This window comes from Aulonocara stuartgranti (assembly GCF_965226115.1).
Source record: "Aulonocara stuartgranti genome assembly, chromosome: 15".
Taxonomy (NCBI): domain Eukaryota; kingdom Metazoa; phylum Chordata; class Actinopteri; order Cichliformes; family Cichlidae; genus Aulonocara; species Aulonocara stuartgranti.
This window is the reverse complement of record NC_138951.1, coordinates 13,085,478-13,109,667: the sequence shown is the minus strand read 5'-3', so window position 1 is coordinate 13,109,667 and position 24,190 is coordinate 13,085,478. Positions and strand designations below refer to the sequence as shown.

The 24,190-nt window shown below is 43.6% G+C and overlaps 3 protein-coding genes across 8 annotated transcripts; all 3 read left to right on the top strand.

The window, feature by feature from the left end:
* Positions 1 to 731: 731 nt before the first annotated feature.
* LOC309689400 (ubiquitin hydrolase B-like) lies at positions 732 to 7,739 on the top strand. Of its 2 annotated transcripts, XM_082505791.1 has the most exons (7): positions 732 to 827; positions 939 to 1,015; positions 1,190 to 1,298; positions 1,395 to 1,452; positions 1,614 to 1,771; positions 1,851 to 1,914; positions 7,684 to 7,739. In XM_082505791.1, exons 1-6 carry the CDS (start codon positions 807 to 809, stop codon positions 1,866 to 1,868), a joined length of 441 nt encoding a protein of 146 aa, XP_082361917.1. In that variant the 5' UTR covers positions 732 to 806; the 3' UTR covers positions 1,869 to 1,914; positions 7,684 to 7,739. The 2 variants fall into 2 exon arrangements, with proteins under 2 accessions (XP_082361917.1, XP_082361916.1); XM_082505790.1 differs by lacking the exon at positions 7,684 to 7,739 and having other exon boundaries at positions 1,851 to 3,984.
* Positions 7,740 to 9,334: 1,595 nt separating this feature from the next.
* Positions 9,335 to 17,481, top strand: LOC309688761 (ubiquitin carboxyl-terminal hydrolase 37-like). 5 transcript variants are annotated; one of them, XR_014271160.1, is made up of 14 exons: positions 9,335 to 9,481; positions 9,626 to 9,766; positions 9,890 to 9,955; positions 10,053 to 10,184; positions 10,277 to 10,400; positions 10,484 to 10,635; positions 10,741 to 10,840; positions 10,952 to 11,028; positions 11,204 to 11,312; positions 11,409 to 11,466; positions 11,628 to 11,785; positions 11,865 to 11,928; positions 15,755 to 15,978; positions 17,426 to 17,479. XR_014271160.1 is itself a non-coding variant. In XM_082504709.1 (13 exons), exons 1-12 carry the CDS (start codon positions 9,342 to 9,344, stop codon positions 11,880 to 11,882), a joined length of 1,275 nt encoding a protein of 424 aa, XP_082360835.1. In that variant the 5' UTR covers positions 9,335 to 9,341; the 3' UTR covers positions 11,883 to 11,928; positions 17,426 to 17,481. The 5 variants fall into 5 exon arrangements, 4 of the variants coding, with proteins under 4 accessions (XP_082360835.1, XP_082360836.1, XP_082360837.1 ...); XM_082504709.1 differs by lacking the exon at positions 15,755 to 15,978 and having other exon boundaries at positions 17,426 to 17,481; XM_082504710.1 differs by lacking the exon at positions 17,426 to 17,479 and having other exon boundaries at positions 15,755 to 16,099.
* LOC309689797 (uncharacterized protein) lies at positions 13,324 to 23,971 on the top strand (the record flags this gene model as incomplete). Its single annotated transcript, XM_082506459.1, has 19 exons — positions 13,324 to 13,845; positions 18,015 to 18,098; positions 18,215 to 18,270; positions 18,375 to 18,503; positions 18,608 to 18,736; positions 18,841 to 18,969; positions 19,074 to 19,202; positions 19,307 to 19,456; positions 19,601 to 19,741; positions 19,865 to 19,930; positions 20,028 to 20,159; positions 20,252 to 20,375; positions 20,459 to 20,610; positions 20,716 to 20,815; positions 20,926 to 21,002; positions 21,177 to 21,285; positions 21,382 to 21,439; positions 21,601 to 21,758; positions 21,838 to 23,971. 19 exons carry the CDS (start codon positions 13,324 to 13,326, stop codon positions 21,853 to 21,855), a joined length of 2,463 nt encoding a protein of 820 aa, XP_082362585.1. The 3' UTR covers positions 21,856 to 23,971.
* Between the last annotated feature and the right edge of the window lie 219 nt (positions 23,972 to 24,190).

Below are 24,190 nucleotides of genomic sequence, written 5' to 3'. Positions count from 1 at the left end.
TTTTACACTGATAGTGTAAACTTTGTGTATGTGTGGCAGGTTTCCAAACATTGTAAACAGCTGCTACATGAACTCCTGCCTGCAGAGCCTCTTCAACAATGAGGAGTTCATTAGAGATGTCAGCCGTCAGGAGACTTTGTGGAGAGCAGTCCCAGAAGCTCGGCTCTTAAGGTGCGCTACGTCAACCTTCTACTTTCTTCAGAAACCTGAAGAACAAAGATATCTAACACCAGAAATGTCTGTTTACCCTTTCCTTTTTACAGAAGGCTCATGAACATCAGGAACTGTCATGAATCAAGAGATTATGACCTTAAAAAACGCCGCCTAATGTCTTTTAAGAAGGCATTCAGCCAACAGGTTCCTGAATACGAAGGCAGTGCACAGAAAGTGCGTCAGCTATTTGGACATTTTGTTTTTTGCTTTACCTTCTAATGTTTATGTTCTAAATCTCCTCTGTGTTTTTCTTTCAGGACGCTCATGAATTCCTAACCTTTTTCCTCAATGAGGTGAAAAGCCTCTCACCTCACCTGAAGAGGGAAGCAGCTCTCCTGGGCCGAAGTTATACCTGCCCAGTAGAAGACCATCATGTTTTCAAAATGGAAAACATGAGGACATGCAGGAGGTAAGCCAGTCTTTCAGAAACACAGGGCTGATTGCAACATTTTCATATACCTCTTTTCCACCTACTTGATCGTTACTTTAACTACGTTACTCCTTAAATGTGTAGCTGCGGTCACCAGTCATCACAACAGGAGGAATTTACAAGCTTGTCCCTTGACCTGGTTCCAGAGGGGTCTGTTGAGGACATGTTAGGGACATACTTGAAGGTAAGATCACAAATTCCAGTAGAGATGTAGTATCACTGATCTTGTGTGTGCGCATAGGTTGTGATTTTTTTTTTCTACCATAAAGCCTGTTTTCTCTTTGCCGTTGTTTAGGAACAAAAAATCGAATTTACCTGTGACTGTGGAGGGACGACCTCGGAAGTGAAGCAGTCTTTTGATACACTGCCAAGGTGAGTAAGGTCACATCAGAATTGATCGACTGACCTGATTTCCAAACTGTGGCGCACTAAACATCAGAGTTTTTAAGACAACACTTGAGCAGTCATTTTCTCCCATCTTCGGTTTGTGTTTGACACTCATTCTTCTTATTTTGTACCTTGGGTTTTTTTTTTCTTTTCTGCCAGAGTTCTCATCTTTCACCTGAAGAGGTTTGGCTTTACAAAAACCCACAAGCTTCAGAAGGTGAATGACCCCGTCAGGCTGCAGAGGGACTTGGTGGTGTCATCCAAACAGGTAAAAACAGACTGCAGAACATCTCAGAGAATCAGCTTAATTATCGCACTGATGTGAGACTTTATGAAACTGATCTTTGGATTTGTTCCTTCTCAGGGTGATGGCCGTTATGAACTCATAAGCATCATTAGTCACTATGGAGGCACAGAATCAGGTAAAACAACTGACTTGTTACAAACAGAAAATGCTACTTTTGAGTGAAGGACTCACACACAAAAGCTTTTGATGTTTTAAGAAGCACTAAGTCCAAACCACTGTTTGCTTGAATCAGTTGACTTTTAGAAGTTGGATTCATTTGTCTTAATGTGATCTTAGGACACTACATCTGTCATTCTGTGCATCCTGAGGAGAGCCCACAGTCTACATCAGATCATTGGCTCACCTATAATGATGCACGGGTGCTCCACACAACTGGATCGGCAGTTTTTGAGGAACAGCAGCAGTCTGCCTACATCCTGTTTTACAAGAGAAACGTAAGAAGACACAGCAGCTGAGAGAATTTTGAAATGTCCTATTACCTTGTTAATCATTTTTCTCTTCATTCTAAAACAGGGTGTGGAAGCAAGTTAGAGCCATCATCGTGCTGAGAAGGAACAACCGTCGTCTCAGACCGCTGGTAAGTATTGCCCTTAGGAGGAAGGGTCCTCCCAGAGAGCCTGGTTCCTCCCAAGATTTCTTCCTCCAGGAGGGAGTTTTTTCTTGCCACCGTCGCCCCACATTCACCGGTCATTCACTAGTAGTGCACCACTACTAGAGATAGTCAGGACCAGTGTTTGGCTTGCTCTCTGGGAACAACAAATAAATTAATAATAAAATAAAATAAAGATATTATTGTCACGGGCTGAAAGCAGGGACTCAAGCGCAGAGCAGGTTGATGTCTCAAAACACAATTTATTTACACACCCGTGCAATAATATATACAGTGACGGGAAATTCAGGGTTCCAGGGGATTAGGGGAAGGCTCTCTCTCTCTCACGCTCGCTCACGTCCTCACACACGTTCGTACCGCGGGGAGGTCACAGGTCCGGGAAGATAAGCTGGAACAGGGAAAGGGAGATATCACTCACAAATCACGAAGGCATAAAGGTGTAAGACCACGGGAGCTGGAAAGGTAGACTAACGTCAGTAGCGCAATCATCCCGCGATGAGAGGATCTGTGACCCAGCCTCAAATAGAAGACGGATAATCAGCTGATCGCCAACAGCTGTGAGAGCCAAGGGCGGGAGCCAGCTGTGAGCTCCGCCCAGGCAGAGAGATAGGGGGAGAAAGAGAAAAAAAACACAAGTGTAGCCTTGTGAGGCCGGCTGGGCAGGCACGGGGACCATGACAATTATTTACTTATTTATTTATTTTTTATTAAAATTAACGTAACAACAAAAACAAAAATAACTAATAAAAACTAATTAACTAAGTATTCAACTGTGTTTTGTGAAATTTGTAATGAGTCTCAGTTAAGTTGATGTCACAGAAGTTTCTGAATCAACCATTTAGATTGTTCAACAAACAGATTTACTCAGGTAAAGATGGTAAGCTGGAGCACTGGTACCCTTCTAGTTCAGTTTAAGTTTTTAGACAAATATTCCCTCATTCAGTTGCAGTTTCTGCTTACATTATACATTATTTAGCTGCAAATGTTTAGCTGCAAGTAGCAAAGTCCAAAAGTGACAACATTTCCACTGCACTCTCTCCAGAAATGGCATATAGAACTTTTGATCAAATTAGACATTTATCCTTGAAAAATCCATGAAAATCTTTAATTGTACCTTTTATAACATTGTGGTGGGGCGTGGTCTGCGGTGCCGTGCAGGGAGGGCGGACGCACCTGCACGGCATCCTTAATCACGCCCGCCTAGTTAAAAACACGGGGACTCAGGGGTTTGGGGATTGTTGTGGTGAGATGTAAATAAAGATGGCTCCGAATGATACTCCGTGGTCCCGCCGTGCCTTATTCTCGCCACATTGGTGCCGAAACCCAGGAGGCAGCACGGCGGGTCCGTATCGGAGCCAGGGAATGGAGGAGCTGGCCCAGATGGTGGCCGAAATGGCGGCCGCCCAGCGGGAGCAGGCGGCGGCGGAGGGAGTAGTAGTGACGGAGGAGTCGCGCGATGGGCTGCTCCAGCGGGGAGCGACGGCAGTGACGGATGGACCGCGCAAGGAGCTGGAGGTCCCCGTGCCAGGGGAGCCTGCTCGAGTGGAACTGGCGAGCGAGGCGTGTGCCACGCTTGAGATCGCCGTGCTCACCAGATCGGCCTCACCACCACCAGAGGCCAGTACACGCCACACCTCTGCCCAGCCACCTGTGAGCTGGGGCTCACGACTGTGCCGGCCGCGCCGGGTGCACACGCCACGCGTCCGACTTCCGAACCAGCTTGGCCTGCACCGCTGGATTCGCGGGCGGCCACCTGAACTCGCACCTCCCCGTCGCTTGGCCGGGGCCTGGGGGCGCCAGCTGTCCGGGCTGATTCCCTCTCCCACTGGCGGTGGGGGAGTAGGTTCGGCCGGATGGCTCCCCAGCCTCAATCAGGCGATGGGGGTATGTGGTGGGGCGTGGTCTGCGGTGCCGTGCAGGGAGGGCGGACGCACCTGCACGGCATCCTTAATCACGCCCGCCTAGTTAAAAACACGGGGACTCGGGGGTTTGGGGATTGTTGTGGTGAGATGTAAATAAAGATGGCTCCGAATGATACTCCGTGGTCCCGCCGTGCCTTATTCTCGCCACAAACATTTTAACAAGTTACTGTCTCCTGCTGCATGTTTCTTGTTTTGGCTTAACTTCATCAGCTCAAAAAACACACCGTGCTGTGGTTTACTGAAAGAACTCATGTACAGGACACACTGAAAGCAGGTTTACAACGTTTAATTAACAAAGTCAAGATCAGTTAACAACAGCTGAACGAAAGATTTACTTTTTCTCGTCGATAAAATGGTCAGATGAGGTCCATGCCAATGTGCTCAAATGGTACCTCCATTAAGGGCAGTAAGGGCATAAAGGCACTTTTGGAATGGCCAGCTGGTTCACCAGCTGACACCACTGGACGCACAACATCAGCGCACATCCAAACAGATTCTTGGCCAGTAAAATCGGTCAATTTTTGGGTCCAGAGTCTTATCTTATTCCAGGTGACCAGCCATCGAGTTGTAACGAGCCACCTAAAAAAATCATTTCTCAGTGGCTCTTCTGCGACCAACAAGTAGATGTGTTCTTCCATTTTACAAGTGTCACGACACGCTCAACATGGTCTGTCGTTACAAAATGTGGAAATGTCAGGGCGCACTATTTGACTATCAGCTCTCATCATTTGATCAAAGGGCGAATTGCATAGTGCCATTATCTTCATAAGGCACACGGGATTATAAGGGGCACTGTCGATTTTTAGAAAAATCAAAGGATTGATTTTAAGTGTGCCGTATTTTCCAAAAAACACGGTAATAACGACGGCCTGCTAGCATGCTCTACCAAAAATGTGCTTTGTTGTGTATCTGATGGACGAAAGCTAAACCAGTTCCACACCACTGAGGTTGCAGCATTTTTACAAACCAATTCTGGTTCATCCGTTTCATTCAGCGATCCACTTTCGCCCTTCTCATTCTCCGTCGCCAGCACGCTTTTTCCACCATGTGCGTATGAAAACAAAGGTACCGCACATGCGCGTTTTACCCATATTCTATCGCGATTAGGGATGGGTATCGTTTAGGTTTTATCTGATACCGGTGCCAAATCGGTACTTTTGAAACGGTGCCGGTGCTCAAACGGTGCTCAAACCGGTGCTTAAAGAATGGAGAACACAAAATTGGTCCAAAAACCTCTCATATTCAGCTGGTTTTTTGTAAAAAGATAACAATGTTAGCCTTTTCTGCAGCTATGGGGCATATATGGTATCACTCTTAGCTGGAAGCAGTGCTTAAACAATGGAAAAAATACAAACCTTGTCCAAAAACCTCTCATGTTTAGCTGTTTCCCACTTTTTCTTTGGTCATTTTAGCCTTTTTGGCCAGGGTGAAGGGAGTATCTGCCATCAACCAAGAAGACAGCCGCATGTAGCTATGATGATGTTTGCTAGTTCACCTTACATGCATTAATGTAATAACGTGGTTAGCCTACTCAACGTAAATTACACACAAACAACATTAAGCTACTCACGCAGAGAAGAACGGCTGCTGCTGCCATCAAATACGGCGCATTTCTCGGCTTTTAAAAAAAAAACGCTACGCGTCGCCAGGTGTTTCATCGGATTCGAGGTGTTACTTCCTTTGACAGTATCACAGTATCAGCTTAAAGCACTTGTTGCAGGCTGCTGAGTTTGCATATTTTGCTATGAAGTACAGCCAGACTTTTGACCGCTTCGCCTTGGACATTTTTAATCTGTAGCTCTGCATAAAAGAACGTACGTACCTGGCCCCGCCTACTATCCTCGGAAACGTAAAATGATTGGCTAGAAGTGTATCACAGCTCAGGAAAAAAAAGCACCGAAATAAAGCACCGAAATGTGCACTGCTTTTCGGTCTGGTTACTACCGTTTATGTCAGAACACCGGTACCCATCCCTAATCGCGATATTTCATTTTCTTGTTGTTGCCCAACATCATACCAGTATTACTGTGAACGGTATGATATGCCCTAGCCCTAGCCAGAGTTAACAAAAACTTTTAAAGCCAGTGTAGCTTCTGTTTTGAACACATTTATTGATGATGATTTTACATAAATAAGCAGTGTATTATACTGTAATCAGATGTGGATTCTCACTAACCGCTTTACTAGTAATTGTCACAAATACTGTTTATTTGCCGTATTTACAGATAGTGAAATAAAATGGAAAATAATTCTTTCATAATTGTATACTCAGCTTGGTCAAGATAATAACTCCAGAACAAGAGGCATAGGATTTTGAATTAATACCAATGGTGCATCTACTGATATTCAGTTTGAATATCAGTGACCTTGACCTCAAGGTCAAAGGTCAAGTTTTCTGAAAATCTTGTGAATGTTACAACTTGGTGACAGGAAGGAAGTCACCTAGTTTGCTCAAATTTGTACCATAGGTGTTCAGAAGGGTTAAAGAAATCTGAGCTGGCAGCAATCACTTCAGAGTGTCGGGTCAGGACACTTGCAAATGTTCAGATGTGAGAGGAACAAACAGGCAGAGTCCAGGAATAAAGTTGTCATTCTTTGTATTTTCAATTGAGAATGTGCCCGCAGCTGGGCGAGATAGAGTGTGTGTGTGTGTATGTGTGGTTTCTGCAGACAAAGCATAATAATACAATCAATTAGGAATCAGATTACATAATAAACATAAAGATACAACTGAGGTGTACTCAAGTACCGTATATAGCTAAATAAGCTGACATTATACTTCAGCCTGGTTACATAAACTTAAAGTCAGACATTATGCATTAACACACCGCATACAACTATGCACTGAAGGCAACTGTACATTGGTTTATCATCTGTTACACGGAGCACAGAATCAACAACACGATAACAACGAATCTCTCTCCTAGAAGCTAATTAGTAAACAAATCTGTTATGCTAGCGAACTACCACTTGTACATAATGTCACATAAACAGAAGCAGAAACTGCTGGTAAGTCATCAAATACACTCATGGCTGAACACCAACACAACTGAGTGAAGTAAAACATTAACTAAACTAACCAAAACACACACACACACACACACACACACCAAGTTACTTTTGCACAATACTCAGCATTTTGCACATATCCATTGCACTGTCTTGTCTTGTTTATTTTTGCAATTTTTTGCACATTGCACTGTACATTTCAAGCATGTACAGTGGGGTTGCTTGGAGACGAGTACCACACAGTTCCAATGAGCATACATTCCAAAATATGCAAACTAGCCCCATACATTATGATGACATATGTTCAGGGTATGAACATTCTATGCTGAAAGCTTATAAATATACAACTATTGAACTTGTTTTCAGTTGAACTTTTGCATAGCACAGAAGATTTTCACTGCGATCAAATTAGGTTCAAAGATGTTCAAACGCTTTTTTCTCAGAAAGGTAAGTTTGACGAGACTTGTAGCACATTTCTCTGTATATTTTCTTACAGTAAATAAGCATTTTGAAGCTTTTAATGGAGCTTCATAGATGATTTTTGTAAAAACTGAATTTTGAACCAAATGAAGTATTTTGTATTTCATACCATAAACTTTAAAACTCAAATTGAGGCATGAATAAATTGTTTTTAATTTATTTAAACATATTCATATCGGTCCACTTCATGAGTCGATAGCTCACTAAATTGATAAATAATCTAAAATAATACCAAATTTTCTAACTGGACACTTTTCATGTAGAGCCTCCCTTGGAATGTTTGTTTTATGCCATTACTGATGTTGGTTTTCTTCTTTCTAAACAGAGATCAAAAAACCAAAACGTGGCAGAGAAGGAAATTCCTTCTACGTCTCAACAGAGGTAAAGAAATGTGACTCTTTAATCCAATGTTGCCGGAGATATTTATAGCAGTGGTTTAGTGTGAGCTGTTTTATTTCCCTTTTATTGTTGTTTTTCTTCCGCCTTGTGTGTTTATATCGTTTTTACTACTTCTAGTTTTGTCTATTATTTATATCGATTCAGAGATTAGTTGAAAATATAGAGTGTAAATGTACAAAATACATGATTTTGTTCATTTTGGTATTTCATAACAGTTATTATTTTTTATTTGCAATATCCAGGATGCGCTCCTTGTTAAAAATTTCCACTTTGAAAAATAACATTTACACTTTTGTCCTCGATCAGCGTCCCGGATGCTTCTGTTGCTGCCACAACACCTAACCATGAAAATGGTATAAAGAAGAAGAAGAAAATAAAATGGAGACACTTCTTCTGCTGTTTCTCGGTTTGCTTTTACAGAAGACATATGAAATGCATATTTTCCTTAAAATGTATTTGTTAATTTTAAGTGACTTTTCTTTTTTAATAACATTATGTTTGTTCGTTCTCTACAGGAAACTGACAGCGATACAGAGGCAGAGACCCCCACTGTAAAGCCACAGAAAAAGTCCCGCTGGTCTATTTTCAAATTCTGGAAGGTATGTTTTATGGAAAGAGTCACTATCATCAAGCATTTATTCATCACAATGAAATGGGAGCAATTAAGAGCAATGAAGCACACAGCTATGTCCTGTCTTTTGGTTTCTTTCTACAGAGAAGAAATCAGGTTGCTCCAGAAACAACAGGGGAACCTGATAAAAAGAGTGACAAGTAAGGGAAACTTTAATCTTCTCACTTTAAAGAAAAAATCTTTTGGGATCCTTCTGGTTGCAGATTTGATACTTAATCTTCTATATATTTGTATATTTTTGCAGATTAAAGAACATGCAGCAGGACTGTACACCTGCCAAGGCAGCACCACCAAAAGAAGACTGCCTAGAAACAAAAGGTCGAGAACTGGTTGCTCCAGAAACAACAGGGGAACCTGATAAAAAGAGTGACAAGTAAGGGAAACTTTAATCTTCTCACTTTAAAGAAAAATTCTTTTGGGATCCTTCTGGTTGCAGATTTGATACTTAATCTTCTATATATTTGTATATTTTTGCAGATTAAAGAACATGCAGCAGGACTGTACACCTGCCGAGGCAGCACCACCAAAAGAAGACTGCCTAGAAACAAAAGGTCGAGAACTGGTTGCTCCAGAAACAACAGGGGAACCTGATAAAAAGAGTGACAAGTAAGGGAAACTTTAATCTTCTCACTTTAAAGAAAAATTCTTTTGGGATCCTTCTGGTTGCAGATTTGATACTTAATCTTCTATACATTTGTATATTTTTGCAGATTAAAGAACCTGCAGCAGGACTGTACTCCTGCCGAGGCAGCACCACCAAAAGAAGACTGCCTAGAAACAAAAGGTCGAGAACTGGTTGCTCCAGAAACAACAGGGGAACCTGATAAAAAGAGTGACAAGTAAGGGAAACTTTAATCTTCTCACTTTAAAGAAAAATTCTTTTGGGATCCTTCTGGTTGCAGATTTGATACTTAATCTTCTATATATTTGTATATTTTTGCAGATTAAAGAACATGCAGCAGGACTGTACACTTGCTGAGGCAGCACCACCAAAAGAAGACTGCCTAGAAACAAAAGGCCAAGAACTGGACATCAAGCCTCCACTGAACAGTTCAGAGGACCTAGTACAGGTCATAACTACAGACAATCCCAGGTAAGTGCTTTTAATATTTTGGCCGATTGCTGATCACAATAAGAATTAGATGTTTGAATGCTTTTCTCCAGAGAGACAATGTTTGTTTGTTGTCCTGTTGTGCTTGCTATGCATCCCTGACTCCTTTCTTCTTTCTGCATGCAGCAGCACCCATAAGGAATGTGGTGAAAGTTCCAACCAGGTTAGAAACACCACTGAACATAGTGAGCCATCAGACCTGAGTTGGGACACTTTGCTTATGGAGTTTCTGGCACAAGAGGATGGATTGGAGCAGGTGCTTGACATGTAAGAGAAAAACGTCCTCCAAAATGTTTAAACTTCAAAGCTCATGCATACATGCACATACACTGCTTAGCTTCTTGACATCTTTCCTAATTGTGTGTTTGTGTTTTTACCTTTTTGCAATAGTTTAGGGAAAAATTTGAAGGATAGAAAAAAAAAGAAAAATAAAGTTCAGACTGTGGACCGCTTCGGGTGAGTACACGTGGTGCACGAGGACCAAAGCTCTCTTTGTCAAAGTGGAAATGAGTTATTTTACACTGATAGTGTAAACTTTGTGTATGTGTGGCAGGTTTCCAAACATTGTAAACAGCTGCTACATGAACTCCTGCCTGCAGAGCCTCTTCAACAATGAGGAGTTCATTAGAGATGTCAGCCGTCAGGAGACTTTGTGGAGAGCAGTCCCAGAAGCTCGGCTCTTAAGGTGCGCTACGTCAACCTTCTACTTTCTTCAGAAACCTGAAGAACAAAGATATCTAACACCAGAAATGTCTGTTTACCCTTTCCTTTTTACAGAAGGCTCATGAACATCAGGAACTGTCATGAATCAAGAGATTATGACCTTAAAAAACGCCGCCTAATGTCTTTTAAGAAGGCATTCAGCCAACAGGTTCCTGAATACGAAGGCAGTGCACAGAAAGTGCGTCAGCTATTTGGACATTTTGTTTTTTGCTTTACCTTCTAATGTTTATGTTCTAAATCTCCTCTGTGTTTTTCTTTCAGGACGCTCATGAATTCCTAACCTTTTTCCTCAATGAGGTGAAAAGCCTCTCACCTCACCTGAAGAGGGAAGCAGCTCTCCTGGGCCGAAGTTATACCTGCCCAGTAGAAGACCATCATGTTTTCAAAATGGAAAACATGAGGACATGCAAGAGGTAAGCCAGTCTTTCAGAAACACAGGGCTGATTGCAACATTTTCATATACCTCTTTTCCACCTACTTGATCGTTACTTTAACTACGTTACTCCTTAAATGTGTAGCTGCGGTCACCAGTCATCACAACAGGAGGAATTTACAAGCTTGTCCCTTGACCTGGTTCCAGAGGGGTCTGTTGAGGACATGTTAGGGACATACTTGAAGGTAAGATCACAAATTCCAGTAGAGATGTAGTATCACTGATCTTGTGTGTGCGCATAGGTTGTGATTTTTTTTTTCTACCATAAAGCCTGTTTTCTCTTTGCCGTTGTTTAGGAACAAAAAATCGAATTTACCTGTGACTGTGGAGGGACGACCTCGGAAGTGAAGCAGTCTTTTGATACACTGCCAAGGTGAGTAAGGTCACATCAGAATTGATCGACTGACCTGATTTCCAAACTGTGGCGCACTAAACATCAGAGTTTTTAAGACAACACTTGAGCAGTCATTTTGCCCCATCTTCGGTTTGTGTTTGACACTCATTCTTCTTATTTTGTACCTTGGGTTTTTTTTTTTCTTTTCTGCCAGAGTTCTCATCTTTCACCTGAAGAGGTTTGGCTTTACAAAAACCCACAAGCTTCAGAAGGTGAATGACCCCGTCAGGCTGCAGAGGGACTTGGTGGTGTCATCCAAACAGGTAAAAACAGACTGCAGAACATCTCAGAGAATCAGCTTAATTATCGCACTGATGTGAGACTTTATGAAACTGATCTTTGGATTTGTTCCTTCTCAGGGTGATGGCCGTTATGAACTCATAAGCATCATTAGTCACTATGGAGGCACAGAATCAGGTAAAACAACTGACTTGTTACAAACAGAAAATGCTACTTTTGAGTGAAGGACTCACACACAAAAGCTTTTGATGTTTTAAGAAGCACTAAGTCCAAACCACTGTTTGCTTGAATCAGTTGACTTTTAGAAGTTGGATTCATTTGTCTTAATGTGATCTTAGGACACTACATCTGTCATTCTGTGCATCCTGAGGAGAGCCCACAGTCTACATCAGATCATTGGCTCACCTATAATGATGCACGGGTGCTCCACACAACTGGATCGGCAGTTTTTGAGGAACAGCAGCAGTCTGCCTACATCCTGTTTTACAAGAGAAACGTAAGAAGACACAGCAGCTGAGAGAATTTTGAAATGTCCTATTACCTTGTTAATCATTTTTCTCTTCATTCTAAAACAGGGTGTGGAAGCAAGTTAGAGCCATCATCGTGCTGAGAAGGAACAACCGTCGTCTCAGACCGCTGGTAAGTATTGCCCTTAGGAGGAAGGGTCCTCCCAGAGAGCCTGGTTCCTCCCAAGATTTCTTCCTCCAGGAGGGAGTTTTTTCTTGCCACCGTCGCCCCACATTCACCGGTCATTCACTAGTAGTGCACCACTACTAGAGATAGTCAGGACCAGTGTTTGGCTTGCTCTCTGGGAACAACAAATAAATTAATAATAAAATAAAATAAAGATATTATTGTCACGGGCTGAAAGCAGGGACTCAAGCGCAGAGCAGGTTGATGTCTCAAAACACAATTTATTTACACACCCGTGCAATAATATATACAGTGACGGGAAATTCAGGGTTCCAGGGGATTAGGGGAAGGCTCTCTCTCTCTCACGCTCGCTCACGTCCTCACACACGTTCGTACCGCGGGGAGGTCACAGGTCCGGGAAGATAAGCTGGAACAGGGAAAGGGAGATATCACTCACAAATCACGAAGGCATAAAGGTGTAAGACCACGGGAGCTGGAAAGGTAGACTAACGTCAGTAGCGCAATCATCCCGCGATGAGAGGATCTGTGACCCAGCCTCAAATAGAAGACGGATAATCAGCTGATCGCCAACAGCTGTGAGAGCCAAGGGCGGGAGCCAGCTGTGAGCTCCGCCCAGGCAGAGAGATAGGGGGAGAAAGAGAAAAAAAACACAAGTGTAGCCTTGTGAGGCCGGCTGGGCAGGCACGGGGACCATGACAATTATTTACTTATTTATTTATTTTTTATTAAAATTAACGTAACAACAAAAACAAAAATAACTAATAAAAACTAATTAACTAAGTATTCAACTGTGTTTTGTGAAATTTGTAATGAGTCTCAGTTAAGTTGATGTCACAGAAGTTTCTGAATCAACCATTTAGATTGTTCAACAAACAGATTTACTCAGGTAAAGATGGTAAGCTGGAGCACTGGTACCCTTCTAGTTCAGTTTAAGTTTTTAGACAAATATTCCCTCATTCAGTTGCAGTTTCTGCTTACATTATACATTATTTAGCTGCAAATGTTTAGCTGCAAGTAGCAAAGTCCAAAAGTGACAACATTTCCACTGCACTCTCTCCAGAAATGGCATATAGAACTTTTGATCAAATTAGACATTTATCCTTGAAAAATCCATGAAAATCTTTAATTGTACCTTTTATAACATTGTGGTGGGGCGTGGTCTGCGGTGCCGTGCAGGGAGGGCGGACGCACCTGCACGGCATCCTTAATCACGCCCGCCTAGTTAAAAACACGGGGACTCAGGGGTTTGGGGATTGTTGTGGTGAGATGTAAATAAAGATGGCTCCGAATGATACTCCGTGGTCCCGCCGTGCCTTATTCTCGCCACATTGGTGCCGAAACCCAGGAGGCAGCACGGCGGGTCCGTATCGGAGCCAGGGAATGGAGGAGCTGGCCCAGATGGTGGCCGAAATGGCGGCCGCCCAGCGGGAGCAGGCGGCGGCGGAGGGAGTAGTAGTGACGGAGGAGTCGCGCGATGGGCTGCTCCAGCGGGGAGCGACGGCAGTGACGGATGGACCGCGCAAGGAGCTGGAGGTCCCCGTGCCAGGGGAGCCTGCTCGAGTGGAACTGGCGAGCGAGGCGTGTGCCACGCTTGAGATCGCCGTGCTCACCAGATCGGCCTCACCACCACCAGAGGCCAGTACACGCCACACCTCTGCCCAGCCACCTGTGAGCTGGGGCTCACGACTGTGCCGGCCGCGCCGGGTGCACACGCCACGCGTCCGACTTCCGAACCAGCTTGGCCTGCACCGCTGGATTCGCGGGCGGCCACCTGAACTCGCACCTCCCCGTCGCTTGGCCGGGGCCTGGGGGCGCCAGCTGTCCGGGCTGATTCCCTCTCCCACTGGCGGTGGGGGAGTAGGTTCGGCCGGATGGCTCCCCAGCCTCAATCAGGCGATGGGGGTATGTGGTGGGGCGTGGTCTGCGGTGCCGTGCAGGGAGGGCGGACGCACCTGCACGGCATCCTTAATCACGCCCGCCTAGTTAAAAACACGGGGACTCGGGGGTTTGGGGATTGTTGTGGTGAGATGTAAATAAAGATGGCTCCGAATGATACTCCGTGGTCCCGCCGTGCCTTATTCTCGCCACAAACATTTTAACAAGTTACTGTCTCCTGCTGCATGTTTCTTGTTTTGGCTTAACTTCATCAGCTCAAAAAACACACCGTGCTGTGGTTTACTGAAAGAACTCATGTACAGGACACACTGAAAGCAGGTTTACAACGTTTAATTAACAAAGTCAAGATCAGTTAACAACAGCTGAACGAAAGATTTACTTTTTCTCGTCGATAAAATGGTCAGATGAGGTCCATGCCAATGTGCTCAAATGGTACCTCCATTAAGGGCAGTAAGGGCATAAAGGCACTTTTGGAATGGCCAGCTGGTTCACCAGCTGACACCACTGGACGCACAACATCAGCGCACATCCAAACAGATTCTTGGCCAGTAAAATCGGTCAATTTTTGGGTCCAGAGTCTTATCTTATTCCAGGTGACCAGCCATCGAGTTGTAACGAGCCACCTAAAAAAATCATTTCTCAGTGGCTCTTCTGCGACCAACAAGTAGATGTGTTCTTCCATTTTACAAGTGTCACGACACGCTCAACATGGTCTGTCGTTACAAAATGTGGAAATGTCAGGGCGCACTATTTGACTATCAGCTCTCATCATTTGATCAAAGGGCGAATTGCATAGTGCCATTATCTTCTGTGTAGCGAATTGCTGGAACCGGCAAGCTGAACGCGGCCCAAACGCCACGTGTCCCTATTGGCTGTGTGTGCAGCCCAGCATACTGCCCTATTGAGCTACCAAACCCCAACCAATCAGTTTTGAGATTTAAGGGGTATGCTAGCCGCCAGCTAACCGCAGCCGTTACTCTATGCATTTCCCCCCGATCTTTCATTTCCACCAGTACTATGGGGTATTTGTGAATATCCATGACTGAGCCGGACAGGTCGCCAGCTGGTCTTTGGCCAGGGTGATGGCAGTTTCGAGGTTCACCGGCTAGTGATAGCAGACTCACTTCACTGTCCTGGCCGGTAGCCCCCCCCCACAAATTTCTCTAGCACTACCATTTTCAGCAATCCAGCCTTTCTAAGTGTGGGGCCAGGCTGCAGCCACCTGGTTTAGGCAGAGGACTGGTCCTCCAGCCCCATTTGCCCCATGAAAGTTGCTGTGATGGTCTTCTGGAGAGACTGATGGCAGCCACTTGCAACAACCGGAGGGCACGTTCCTTTCCTGGCCACCAACACACATAATGTCACATAAACAGAAGCAGAAACTGCTGGTAAGTCATCAAATACACTCATGGCTGAACACCAACACAACTGAGTGAAGTAAAACATTAACTTACGGTCTTATGAACGCACACACTGTCCGTTGTTTGGCTGCCGTTTGTCTCTGAACTAAAGTTGCAGACATGCACCCCGATGGTGCATTCAGGGGGCATAGGAAATCCCATACACAACCCTAACCCTTTTGTACAATAGGTGCAATTACTAGTAGGCTGAAGGGTTGCGCTAGGGGCCATCTGTAGAGATGTAGGGTCAACAACCTGTCTGTGAACGTGGACAAAACAAAAGAGATGATTGTTGACTTCAGGAGAGCACAGAGAGCTCACTTCCCACTTAACATCACTGGATCCTCTTTGGAGGTCGTCAAGAGCACCAAATTCCTTGATGTCCACCTGGCGGAAAACCTTTTCTGGTCCCTTAACCCAAGCTCCATAACTAAGGAGGCCCAACAGCATCTCTACTTCTTGCGGAAGCTGAGGAAAGCCCATCTCTCACCATCCATTCTCACCACCTTCTACAGAGGGATTATCGAGAGCGTCCTGAGCAGCTGCATCACTATCTAGTATGGTAACTGCACCGTATCAGATCGCAGTACCCTACAACTAATAGTGAGAGCAGCTGAGAAGATCATTGGAGCCCCTCTCCCCTCCATCATGGACACTTTTAGCACCCGCTCCATCCGCAAAGCCACCAGCATTATGGAGGACCTCACACACTCTTCACCCTGCTGCCTTCTCGAAAGAGGTACCAGCAAGCCGTCAGACTCCTGAACACTCAGTGACTGGACTGATACACACACACACACACCTTCACACATCGCTACCAAGCACTTATCTGCAGTATCTCACACACACACACACACACACACACACACATATAGGGCTGGGCTATATCATACCGTTCACGGTAATACCGGTGTAATTTTGGGCAACGATAGGAAAATGAAATATCGTGATAGAATATGGGTAAAACGCGCATGCGCAGTGCCTATGTTTACATACGCACATGGCGGCGACACAGAATGAGAAGAGCGAAAGTGGAGCATTACGGCTATATTAGGCAGGCGCCTCGCGGAGTGATACGTACTGTGCTTCAACATAATATTACTGTATTGTGTGTGTATAACCTCTTTTTAAGTTTAGTGGATATTATACATTGTTATGCTCAGGATATGTCGGCCAATTTCCACTGGAAATGCCTTTTGGTTAAACTGTCAGCAAGGAATTTGCATTGTTACATTTTTATATAACTTTAATGCACATAAAAACAGCTGCTTGTTTAAGTGAAAATACATTGATGGTTTTTTTGCACTAATAAAGTCGTGGAGTTGTAAAGTATTTTGTCTAGTGTCAGTTATATCGTCAGTTATATCGTTATCGCAAATTTTCAAATGTATATCGTGATAAATATTTTTGGTCATATCGCCCTGCTCCACACACACACACACACACACACACACACACACACACACACACACACACACACACCAAGTTACTTTTGCACAATACTCAGCATTTTGCACATATCCATTGCACTGTCTTGTCTTGTTTATTTTTGCAATTTTTTGCACATTGCACTGTACATTTCAAGCATGTACAGTGGGGTTGCTTGGAGACGAGTACCACACAGTTCCAATGAGCATACATTCCAAAATATGCAAACTAGCCCCATACATTATGATGACACATGTTCAGGGTATGAACATTCTATGCTGAAAGCTTATAAATATACAACTATTGAACTTGTTTTCAGTTGAACTTTTGCATAGCACAGAAGATTTTCACTGCGATCAAATTAGGTTCAAAGATGTTCAAACGCTTTTTTCTCAGAAAGGTAAGTTTGACGAGACTTGTAGCACATTTCTCTGTATATTTTCTTACAGTAAATAAGCATTTTGAAGCTTTTAATGGAGCTTCATAGATGATTTTTGTAAAAACTGAATTTTGAACCAAATGAAGTATTTTGTATTTCATACCATAAACTTTAAAACTCAAATTGAGGCATGAATAAATTGTTTTTAATTTATTTAAACATATTCATATCGGTCCACTTCATGAGTCGATAGCTCACTAAATTGATAAATAATCTAAAATAATACCAAATTTTCTAACTGGACACTTTTCATGTAGAGCCTCCCTTGGAATGTTTGTTTTATGCCATTACTGATGTTGGTTTTCTTCTTTCTAAACAGAGATCAAAAAACCAAAACGTGGCAGAGAAGGAAATTCCTTCTACGTCTCAACAGAGGTAAAGAAATGTGACTCTTTAATCCAATGTTGCCGGAGATATTTATAGCAGTGGTTTAGTGTGAGCTGTTTTATTTCCCTTTTATTGTTGTTTTTCTTCCGCCTTGTGTGTTTATATCGTTTTTACTACTTCTAGTTTTGTCTATTATTTATATCGATTCAGAGATTAGTTGAAAATATAGAGTGTAAATGTACAAAATACATGATTTTGTTCATTTTGGTATTTCATAACAGTTATTATTTTTTATTTGCAATATCCAGGATGCGCTCCTTGTTAAAAATTTCCACTTTGAAAAATAACATTTACACTTTTGTCCTCGATCAGCGTCCCGGATGCTTCTGTTGCTGCCACAACACCTAACCATGAAAATGGTATAAAGAAGAAGAAGAAAATAAAATGGAGACACTTCTTCTGCTGTTTCTCGGTTTGCTTTTACAGAAGACATATGAAATGCATATTTTCCTTAAAATGTATTTGTTAATTTTAAGTGACTTTTCTTTTTTAATAACATTATGTTTGTTCGTTCTCTACAGGAAACTGACAGCGATACAGAGGCAGAGACCCCCACTGTAAAGCCACAGAAAAAGTCCCGCTGGTCTATTTTCAAATTCTGGAAGGTATGTTTTATGGAAAGAGTCACTATCATCAAGCATTTATTCATCACAATGAAATGGGAGCAATTAAGAGCAATGAAGCACACAGCTATGTCCTGTCTTTTGGTTTCTTTCTACAGAGAAGAAACCAGGTTGCTCCAGAAACAACAGGGGAACCTGATAAAAAGAGTGACAAGTAAGGGAAACTTTAATCTTCTCACTTTAAAGAAAAAATCTTTTGGGATCCTTCTGGTTGCAGATTTGATACTTAATCTTCTATATATTTGTATATTTTTGCAGATTAAAGAACATGCAGCAGGACTGTACACCTGCCGAGGCAGCACCACCAAAAGAAGACTGCCTAGAAACAAAAGGTCGAGAACTGGTTGCTTCAGAAACAACAGGGGAACCTGATAAAAAGAGTGACAAGTAAGGGAAACTTTAATCTTCTCACTTTAAAGAAAAAATCTTTTGGGATCCTTCTGGTTGCAGATTTGATACTTAATCTTCTATATATTTGTATATTTTTGCAGATTAAAGAACCTGCAGCAGGACTGTACACCTGCCGAGGCAGCACCACCAAAAGAAGACTGCCTAGAAACAAAAGGTCGAGAACTGGTTGCTCCAGAAACAACAGGGGAACCTGATAAAAAGAGTGACAAGTAAGGGAAACTTTAATCTTCTCACTTTAAAGAAAAATTCTTTTGGGATCCTTCTGGTTGCAGATTTGATACTTAATCTTCTATATATTTGTATATTTTTGCAGATTAAAGAACATGCAGCAGGACTGTACACCTGCCGAGGCAGCACCACCAAAAGAAGACTGCCTAGAAACAAAAGGTCGAGAACTGGTTGCTCCAGAAACAACAGGGGAACCTGATAAAAAGAGTGACAAGTAAGGGAAACTTTAATCTTCTCACTTTAAAGAAAAATTCTTTTGGGATCCTTCTGGTTGCAGATTTGATACTTAATCTTCTATATATTTGTATATTTTTGCAGATTAAAGAACATGCAGCAGGACTGTACTCCTGCCGAGGCAGCACCACCAAAAGAAGACTGCCTAGAAACAAAAGGTCGAGAACTGGTTGCTCCAGAAACAACAGGGGAACCTGATAAAAAGAGTGACAAGTAAGGGAAACTTTAATCTTCTCACTTTAAAGAAAAATTCTTTTGGGATCCTTCTGGTTGCAGATTTGATACTTAATCTTCTATATATTTGTATATTTTTGCAGATTAAAGAACCTGCAGCAGGACTGTACACTTGCTGAGGCAGCACCACCAAAAGAAGACTGCCTAGAAACAAAAGGCCAAGAACTGGACATCAAGCCTCCACTGAACAGTTCAGAGGACCTAGTACAGGTCATAACTACAGACAATCCCAGGTAAGTGCTTTTAATATTTTGGCCGATTGCTGATCACAATAAGAATTAGATGTTTGAATGCTTTTCTCCAGAGAGACAATGTTTGTTTGTTGTCCTGTTGTGCTTGCTATGCATCCCTGACTCCTTTCTTCTTTCTGCATGCAGCAGCACCCATAAGGAATGTGGTGAAAGTTCCAACCAGGTTAGAAACACCACTGAACATAGTGAGCCATCAGACCTGAGTTGGGACACTTTGCTTATGGAGTTTCTGGCACAAGAGGATGGATTGGAGCAGGTGTTTGACATGTAAGAGAAAAACGTCCTCCAAAATGTTTAAACTTCAAAGCTCATGCATACATGCACATACACTGCTTAGCTTCTTGACATCTTTCCTAATTGTGTGTTTGTGTTTTTACCTTTTTGCAATAGTTTAGGGAAAAATTTGAAGGATAGAAAAAAAAAGAAAAATAAAGTTCAGACTGTGGACCGCTTCGGGTGAGTACACGTGGTGCACGAGGACCAAAGCTCTCTTTGTCAAAGTGGAAATGAGTTATTTTACACTGATAGTGTAAACTTTGTGTATGTGTGGCAGGTTTCCAAACATTGTAAACAGCTGCTACATGAACTCCTGCCTGCAGAGCCTCTTCAACAATGAGGAGTTCATTAGAGATGTCAGCCGTCAGGAGACTTTGTGGAGAGCAGTCCCAGAAGCTCGGCTCTTAAGGTGCGCTACGTCAACCTTCTACTTTCTTCAGAAACCTGAAGAACAAAGATATCTAACACCAGAAATGTCTGTTTACCCTTTCCTTTTTACAGAAGGCTCATGAACATCAGGAACTGTCATGAATCAAGAGATTATGACCTTAAAAAACGCCGCCTAATGTCTTTTAAGAAGGCATTCAGCCAACAGGTTCCTGAATACGAAGGCAGTGCACAGAAAGTGCGTCAGCTATTTGGACATTTTGTTTTTTGCTTTACCTTCTAATGTTTATGTTCTAAATCTCCTCTGTGTTTTTCTTTCAGGACGCTCATGAATTCCTAACCTTTTTCCTCAATGAGGTGAAAAGCCTCTCACCTCACCTGAAGAGGGAAGCAGCTCTCCTGGGCCGAAGTTATACCTGCCCAGTAGAAGACCATCATGTTTTCAAAATGGAAAACATGAGGACATGCAAGAGGTAAGCCAGTCTTTCAGAAACACAGGGCTGATTGCAACATTTTCATATACCTCTTTTCCACCTACTTGATCGTTACTTTAACTACGTTACTCCTTAAATGTGTAGCTGCAGTCACCAGTCATCACAACAGGAGGAATTTACAAGCTTGTCCCTTGACCTGGTTCCAGAGGGGTCTGTTGAGGACATGTTAGGGACATACTTGAAGGTAAGATCACAAATTCCAGTAGAGATGTAGTATCACTGATCTTGTGTGTGCGCATAGGTTGTGATTTTTTTTTCTACCATAAAGCCTGTTTTCTCTTTGCCGTTGTTTAGGAACAAAAAATCGAATTTACCTGTGACTGTGGAGGGACGACCTCGGAAGTGAAGCAGTCTTTTGATACACTGCCAAGGTGAGTAAGGTCACATCAGAATTGATCGACTGACCTGATTTCCAAACTGTGGCGCACTAAACATCAGAGTTTTTAAGACAACACTTGAGCAGTCATTTTGCCCCATCTTCGGTTTGTGTTTGACACTCATTCTTCTTATTTTGTACCTTGGGTTTTTTTTTTCTTTTCTGCCAGAGTTCTCATCTTTCACCTGAAGAGGTTTGGCTTTACAAAAACCCACAAGCTTCAGAAGGTGAATGACCCCGTCAGGCTGCAGAGGGACTTGGTGGTGTCATCCAAACAGGTAAAAACAGACTGCAGAACATCTCAGAGAATCAGCTTAATTATCGCACTGATGTGAGACTTTATGAAACTGATCTTTGGATTTGTTCCTTCTCAGGGTGATGGCCGTTATGAACTCATAAGCATCATTAGTCACTATGGAGGCACAGAATCAGGTAAAACAACTGACTTGTTACAAACAGAAAATGCTACTTTTGAGTGAAGGACTCACACACAAAAGCTTTTGATGTTTTAAGAAGCACTAAGTCCAAACCACTGTTTGCTTGAATCAGTTGACTTTTAGAAGTTGGATTCATTTGTCTTAATGTGATCTTAGGACACTACATCTGTCATTCTGTGCATCCTGAGGAGAGCCCACAGTCTACATCAGATCATTGGCTCACCTATAATGATGCACGGGTGCTCCACACAACTGGATCGGCAGTTTTTGAGGAACAGCAGCAGTCTGCCTACATCCTGTTTTACAAGAGAAACGTAAGAAGACACAGCAGCTGAGAGAATTTTGAAATGTCCTATTACCTTGTTAATCATTTTTCTCTTCATTCTAAAACAGGGTGTGGAAGCAAGTTAGAGCCATCATCGTGCTGAGAAGGAACAACCGTCGTCTCAGACCGCTGGTAAGTATTGCCCTTAGGAGGAAGGGTCCTCCCAGAGAGCCTGGTTCCTCCCAAGATTTCTTCCTCCAGGAGGGAGTTTTTTCTTGCCACCGTCGCCCCACATTCACCGGTCATTCACTAGTAGTGCACCACTACTAGAGATAGTCAGGACCAGTGTTTGGCTTGCTCTCTGGGAACAACAAATAAATTAATAATAAAATAAAATAAAGATATTATTGTCACGGGCTGAAAGCAGGGACTCAAGCGCAGAGCAGGTTGATGTCTCAAAACACAATTTATTTACACACCCGTGCAATAATATATACAGTGACGGGAAATTCAGGGTTCCAGGGGATTAGGGGAAGGCTCTCTCTCTCTCACGCTCGCTCACGTCCTCACACACGTTCGTACCGCGGGGAGGTCACAGGTCCGGGAAGATAAGCTGGAACAGGGAAAGGGAGATATCACTCACAAATCACGAAGGCATAAAGGTGTAAGACCACGGGAGCTGGAAAGGTAGACTAACGTCAGTAGCGCAATCATCCCGCGATGAGAGGATCTGTGACCCAGCCTCAAATAGAAGACGGATAATCAGCTGATCGCCAACAGCTGTGAGAGCCAAGGGCGGGAGCCAGCTGTGAGCTCCGCCCAGGCAGAGAGATAGGGGGAGAAAGAGAAAAAAAACACAAGTGTAGCCTTGTGAGGCCGGCTGGGCAGGCACGGGGACCATGACAATTATTTACTTATTTATTTATTTTTTATTAAAATTAACGTAACAACAAAAACAAAAATAACTAATAAAAACTAATTAACTAAGTATTCAACTGTGTTTTGTGAAATTTGTAATGAGTCTCAGTTAAGTTGATGTCACAGAAGTTTCTGAATCAACCATTTAGATTGTTCAACAAACAGATTTACTCAGGTAAAGATGGTAAGCTGGAGCACTGGTACCCTTCTAGTTCAGTTTAAGTTTTTAGACAAATATTCCCTCATTCAGTTGCAGTTTCTGCTTACATTATACATTATTTAGCTGCAAATGTTTAGCTGCAAGTAGCAAAGTCCAAAAGTGACAACATTTCCACTGCACTCTCTCCAGAAATGGCATATAGAACTTTTGATCAAATTAGACATTTATCCTTGAAAAATCCATGAAAATCTTTAATTGTACCTTTTATAACATTGTGGTGGGGCGTGGTCTGCGGTGCCGTGCAGGGAGGGCGGACGCACCTGCACGGCATCCTTAATCACGCCCGCCTAGTTAAAAACACGGGGACTCAGGGGTTTGGGGATTGTTGTGGTGAGATGTAAATAAAGATGGCTCCGAATGATACTCCGTGGTCCCGCCGTGCCTTATTCTCGCCACATTGGTGCCGAAACCCAGGAGGCAGCACGGCGGGTCCGTATCGGAGCCAGGGAATGGAGGAGCTGGCCCAGATGGTGGCCGAAATGGCGGCCGCCCAGCGGGAGCAGGCGGCGGCGGAGGGAGTAGTAGTGACGGAGGAGTCGCGCGATGGGCTGCTCCAGCGGGGAGCGACGGCAGTGACGGATGGACCGCGCAAGGAGCTGGAGGTCCCCGTGCCAGGGGAGCCTGCTCGAGTGGAACTGGCGAGCGAGGCGTGTGCCACGCTTGAGATCGCCGTGCTCACCAGATCGGCCTCACCACCACCAGAGGCCAGTACACGCCACACCTCTGCCCAGCCACCTGTGAGCTGGGGCTCACGACTGTGCCGGCCGCGCCGGGTGCACACGCCACGCGTCCGACTTCCGAACCAGCTTGGCCTGCACCGCTGGATTCGCGGGCGGCCACCTGAACTCGCACCTCCCCGTCGCTTGGCCGGGGCCTGGGGGCGCCAGCTGTCCGGGCTGATTCCCTCTCCCACTGGCGGTGGGGGAGTAGGTTCGGCCGGATGGCTCCCCAGCCTCAATCAGGCGATGGGGGTATGTGGTGGGGCGTGGTCTGCGGTGCCGTGCAGGGAGGGCGGACGCACCTGCACGGCATCCTTAATCACGCCCGCCTAGTTAAAAACACGGGGACTCGGGGGTTTGGGGATTGTTGTGGTGAGATGTAAATAAAGATGGCTCCGAATGATACTCCGTGGTCCCGCCGTGCCTTATTCTCGCCACAAACATTTTAACAAGTTACTGTCTCCTGCTGCATGTTTCTTGTTTTGGCTTAACTTCATCAGCTCAAAAAACACACCGTGCTGTGGTTTACTGAAAGAACTCATGTACAGGACACACTGAAAGCAGGTTTACAACGTTTAATTAACAAAGTCAAGATCAGTTAACAACAGCTGAACGAAAGATTTA